The sequence below is a fragment of the Penicillium subrubescens genome (assembly GCF_028828155.1).
Source record: "Penicillium subrubescens strain IBT 31985 chromosome Unknown utg000001l_segment0_segment0, whole genome shotgun sequence".
Classification (NCBI taxonomy): domain Eukaryota; kingdom Fungi; phylum Ascomycota; class Eurotiomycetes; order Eurotiales; family Aspergillaceae; genus Penicillium; species Penicillium subrubescens.
The window spans coordinates 3448193-3454192 of NW_026643151.1; the positions used below are offsets into that span (position 1 = coordinate 3448193).

A 6000-nucleotide genomic window follows, 5' to 3' on the forward strand; every position below is an offset into this window, starting at 1 on the left:
CACCATCACATCGCCAACCCAAAACCTACCCATCATAATTCCTGTCCCAACTCTCCTGCAGCCATCGCCTCCAGGATCGAACCGCCGGGCGCCCCCACACCATCCAGCGTCATCACACGCCATGCCCAGGACCAGAAATGCCAGAGGCTCAGAGCGGGCAGAGTGGCCCACAATAACAATCTCGATCGCACGGCAGAGGACCAGAACCGCCCACCAAACCACAAAGTGGATCAGATCACCCGTGCCGCCACCCACTCAGGGCAAGCCAAACCAGTGTTCCATCGGCCTAACAAGAGAGGGAAAAAAAAGGAGAGAACCACTGCATCGGCAACGGCCCAACGTTGTCGTTGGGGTCCGAGATCTCGCTTGTGCTGGGTTGGGTGGGGAGGGGTACATACAGTACGTCTGTACGTCTTGTAACGCCTGGGCATCAAGTCCGGACGTTGTAGTTGTGCAGCGGGATGCAGGCGATTGTTTTGGGATCTGGTGTTTGGAGCGTGGTGTCAAAGAGTACAGAATGCAGAATGCCACCGTCTCGGAGTCGCTCAGAATGAATAAAACCGCCCGGCATACCCCGGCTTCCCTACCGAAGGCGTCAACGCTCATAACAAAAGCCATGAAAATGCGTCTACCAACCACTGTCCCCCGAACTCCGTGCAAAGTGTGCTTGCTCGATGCAAACCGTGTTACCCATGCCTAAAACGCACTGGGTCCGGTAAGCATTGAGAGAGCACCCCGCCCCGCCGTTCATCCCGTCAGAAGTGACCAGTCTGATGGTGGGATGCCACGATTGGTCAGACAAGGCGGGTCCCCAGCGGGCGGGGGGGGGGGCACGAAGGGCGCCACTCCGATGCAGAGAGAGTCGCATCCGCCAGCGATTGGAGCGGCGTGGTTGGTGACGGGGACCGTTGAGCGATGGGCCTTGCTGCAGGCGCGGACGAACCTCTCGTTTAAACTTTAGCTTGGGCTAGAAGGTGTTTAGGTGCAGATACTTGGGGAGGGAAGAACGAGAGTGTGTGAAAATCGAGATGTAAAGACAGAGGCAGATGTAAGGTAAAGTAAAATCAGTACTTTTTTTCTTTAGACTTCGTCATTATGCAGTGACTTGCCGCCCTTTTTTTCGCTTTGAATAAGGCGCCGTGCATGAAAGATAACCTGCATGGACCTCTTCTCCTCCCCTACTACGGAGTACACTCCTACCACCACTACTACCTCATCCTCGATAGAACCTTTCTTCCCCGTCTTTACCTTTGCCTCCCGGACAACATGATCTTCCCCTCATGCTGACGGCGACCCCTTGCATTCTGACCTCGTGAGCGCTTCTAGTGGCGCATTCTTCGTGAACCGTGGGTCTTGGAGATTATCCCCCTCTGATCTTGATTTGGAAATTGTAATTTGGCTGCTGATAGGTTGATTGATGAATTATGAACTTATGATACATACTGTGCCTTGTTTGAGTCCTGTGGTACTGGAGGAAGGAGTCCTATCGGAAAGACTACAGTAGACGGAGTAATGCAGTCAGTACGAGGATTAGCTGCATAGCATAAAACTATCTCCATAGTGATGTATGTATGTCGGTACATGGTGCACTGGTAGGCCCCTGTTACTGTCAATGAACGGAGGTACAATGCGAGCAATCCCAAGTACAGTCAGTACCACCAAAAAGTGGACGGCGTAGCTGAGGTCTAAATCTCAGCATATGCAGGGGTGCCCATCAAGCATGAGTTGCTAATCATTTACTAATTATTACTCGTTACTTGCTATAGTGTCTGAGATTTCAATAGACTCGAAACATTTCAATTCTCATAAGCAGGGGTATTATGCTAGACAACCCAAAACCCAGATAGAGCGGATCACTTTCACCCATTCCCTATTTTAGAATCTTCGCCCTCCACTCTTGCTGTAAACCCGATGAAACACAAAAGACGGGGAATTAGAGCGGGAAACAACACAAAAGTAAGAAAACCACCCCCAGATTAAAGGTCTCCACATGACCGAAAACAACCATATTTTGAAGATCCGAACCATGGTAATACACATTAAGAGTACATAGGAGAGGGTGACCACAAATAGGAAAAAGGAGAGCGAGCGGGGGAAAAGCTTTTGGCACATGTACAATTTCGCGGGCTGAGGAGCCCGGCGAAGAGGGGAATAGAAAGTATTCAACAAAGAGAAAATAATAGACAAGAAAATTCGTACAATCATGACACAAAGGAGATCCGTAGAAAAAAAATGATAGAGGATGGGCGTTTTGTTTGTGAAGGATTTTCTCCCCTTAATTGAGGAGGTTGTTCACACCCATCCTCGTATCACGGGGAGGCTCGACAGGCCTCGTCTCCCAGGGCTTGGAGAACGAGTCTGTCGGTTGGTGCCATGATGCCAATGCCGGCTGGTGTTCCATCCACCGCCGCTTAGAGGCGACTTCAGAGAGTGACTCCAGCGAACGAGTTGAATAGCTGGGCGGGGAATCATCCACAACGTGGACAGAGACGACACTCTGCCGGCGGACATCGTACTGGGCGCGCAAATCCACGGGCATGGGGAGGAGCTGTGGAGATGGCAATGTGCGAGGAGAAGAAGAGCAAACTGAGTTGTGATCCGAGACCATGGAGGGTGGTTCGATGGATGTGGCCTCGGAGAAGGCAGGCGAGGTCAAGGGAGTCTCGATGGGGCGGTTGATAGAAGGCAGAGTATAGATGGGAGAGAGCTGGCGGGTAGTGGAGACGGTAGACTCGCGGCGCGAGTGGGAGAAGACCTCAGACGAATCGATAGGAGAAGATTCGGCCCAGGGACGAGTTGCAAAGCGAGGACGAGTTGGGCTGACGATCGAGGCACGGGCGAACGGTGCCTCGATGCGGCCATTGAAAGTACGTGAGGCCGGTGGGGTGGACAAGCCACGGCGCTTGCGGTTCATGCTTCCATTCCACCAGTTCTTGACGGCATTGTCGCTGCGATTCCCCAGACGGCGGGCGATTTCGGCCCAGCGCTTGCCCATTTCGTTGACCATACGCTCAATCAAGAGGCCCTCGTCGGCGGAGATCGGCTCACGGTTGAGCGAGGGCTTGAGGTTTTGGTGGAAGCGTTCACGACATTGCTTGGGAGAGCGGTAGTGCATGTGTTGAGAGATGCGCACCCAGTTGTTAGGGCCTTGTTCGCGCACGAGTTGGAGGAGTAGTTGATCTTCTTCGGGGACCCAAGGTCCACGGCGGTGGGAGGGAGCCATGAGGGAGGGGGAGGAGAGTGAGAAGGTAGAGAGATCCAGAGGGGTATACGAGTTTATACCAAGGATAGTCGTATAGAGACGAGGGGGAAGATGGATATAAAGTTGGAAGGTTGAAAGTTGAGATATAGAAGGTCGGAGATGGTCGAAGAGGGGAAAAGTTGAGGTTGAAGTAAGTTGGACTGGAGTAGGCAGAATCCAAGCCACCAACAAAGCAGCAGCGGCGACAATTATATCTGCAACCCAGGGGGACGGGTCCAAAGAAAAATAAAATGCCTAGCTCCACCCGCAACACGCTATGAGAAGAAGATCACGATCCACGATCTCGGAGCTGACAGTTCGGAACAATACTCGTATTGTTTGGTATGGCTTGTATGGACGGCTAGCGTCGTATTTGAGACTTCTCTTTTTGGTCTGTTGATTAATCAATATTTAAGAGGTAAGTTATGTCTTCTCCATACAATACTCTACAAGAATAAACCTGGAGAAGCCAGTCTCTCTCGGATCTCGTGGTGGTACACGATATACTCCTCCCGTATCGTATGAACCAAACTTGTCCTCGCGCTGGTTCGTCCCCCCAAAAGGAGATAATCATCAACAAGGTCAACCACGGATCCAGCATTATAGATTGATTAAATGGTAAATTGCTCTGATCTGACGTCGTAATGGCACAGTCGTGTATAACTGTATCTCGAATATAAGTACTTACTGTAGTCCATGCATTATCCAAACCAAAAATGCTCCGGCGATCGTCGGTACGACCCAGGAATCCGGGCTGAGGAAAATACCGTAATGATCGGAGGGATCGACCCTGAGCCCCGTTGCGGGAATTCCAAATCACTGCCTGCGCTAAAAAGGAAACTATTATTTCTTTTTAAGAAAAATATTAAAGAAAAAAACAGAACTGGCAGAAAAAAGTATCTGAGCGCCTCCCCCGTCAACATTAATTAATTATTCTATCCCTCCAAAATAGATCAATATATCTGAATCGGGCTCCATCTATGCAGATTATTTTAGAGATTAGAAAAAAATAAACAAGCTAAAATATAGAGATTAAACCAATCTCGATAATCTTTTCCTCATGAGTCGTAAGTCGTGACTGATGTCTTCCCCATCGGCCAGTCGGGCGGGACTCTTCCAATCCTTCTGGTCATGGAAAAGAGTCCCAAAGCGCCGGTTCAGAATGCGGGTGCACCGCAAGACGCAGGAAAAAGCAACGCGGAGCAAGAAATCAGAAAGAAATCAGAAAAAAGAATGCAAATGCAAATGCACCTGTCTGGGTCTGGACGGTGATCTCAAAGTTTAACTCAAATTGACAATGTCAAAATTGTCGAATGCCGAACGGGAGTGTAGAAGGGGGGAGGATTGTGGTCGATGGTCATAGGGTCGTACATACAAAATGTACATAGTTACTACAGTACAGTATGTACTACTGTACGGAGTACTTCGTACTTTATACTGAATCAAGAAAACACTGGGAACTAGGAACGCCTTCTCGCAGATCAGGGGAAAAAAGGACCTCGTCCAAGCGCAATCCTCCAGGTTGGTAGATTCAACCTGTAAGAGAGCTCAGCTCAGTTCGCTTCCTGACTTGACTAGAGCCATCCTGTACAGTATCTACGGAGTTCTCACCCCTGACAAGTTACAACATGGCCAACTTCCAACCCCCTTCCTCCAAACGAGCCAGGGGCAGATCTTAGCTTCCGAAAGTGACAAGCGAGAGGCGCCAGGAGGGTCATGATGTTCCCCAGTCACTCAGCCAGCCATGCATGACACGCCGCCCGATCGTATCCGATGCCCCTGCAATCGGCCATCTCCGAGATCTCATTGGTTACATCGGCGGCTCCTCTCGAGCTCAACGAGGTTCCGCCCGGTTGAATCCACCGTGGTGGATCGTCCCCCAAGTGGAGATCGGATCGTGACAAATTCCCTGCAACCGGGGTCCTTTGACTTTCTGAAGAAGACCATTGGAAAATATGGGGAAAGTCCCCCCCCTCTCCAGGCTCCTTGTCCTCGATTGTATGTGCTCAGCCTGTCTGTGCCACTGGGCGACCCGCTGTCACTCAAGTCACAAGCGCTGGGCTCTGGCTTGCTGGGATCAACGGCAACTCCGTGCTGACTCGGGAGCTGGAGGAATAGGAGATCGATCCAATCTATTTTTCTCCCATCTTTGGCATTATTGAAGTCTGTCACTGCGCACTGGCTCCTCCCCGAGCATGTCCGAGTTGGACGTTTATTATTATTATGTCTTCCCGGGAATGTGGATCGACGGGTGAGCGTTACACGTCTGTCTGGTTCTTCCCAGTATGTAGCAGTACTTCTACCTACATACAATATGCTATAGCCTACAGTACGTACGAATTGTACATCCCACACCACACCCCCTTCTCCTCTCATTCTGTCGTGCCTTGCAGCTCCTGGACCCCCTTCTCTTCTCCAATCAAATCTGGAAGCAACGTGATTGCCGTGACAGCGCCTGTCCCTCCCAGTCCCACGCATCTCTGCCGTTGTCCACTTTCTTGCCCCCTCAACTATTAAATTTTATGTGAAGATTTTAATCTTGGACGCAATAGTCGACGCCTGCAGGGACTCGGGGCTTTCGCTTGTGTAGTCCGAGCAACGCCGCGATAGTATATCTACTTACTGTTTTCTAGTACTGTGCTTAATTATTGTACAGAACCGGGCAGGTAAAAGGTCGGAGGTCTATTAGTGCATGGACCACCTGCCACCTGTCACGGCGCGCGCGGTTTAGGTCGAACTCCGGTCGTGACATGATGTAT

At 50.7% G+C, this 6000-nt stretch overlaps 1 protein-coding gene across 1 annotated transcript; it reads right to left on the bottom strand.

The window, feature by feature from the left end:
* Positions 1-2275: 2275 nt before the first annotated feature.
* On the bottom strand, positions 2276-3223 carry flbD (putative MYB family conidiophore development protein FlbD; the record flags this gene model as incomplete). Its single annotated transcript, XM_057147116.1, has 1 exon — positions 2276-3223. One exon carries the CDS (start codon positions 3221-3223, stop codon positions 2276-2278), a length of 948 nt encoding a protein of 315 aa, XP_057015002.1.
* Between the last annotated feature and the right edge of the window lie 2777 nt (positions 3224-6000).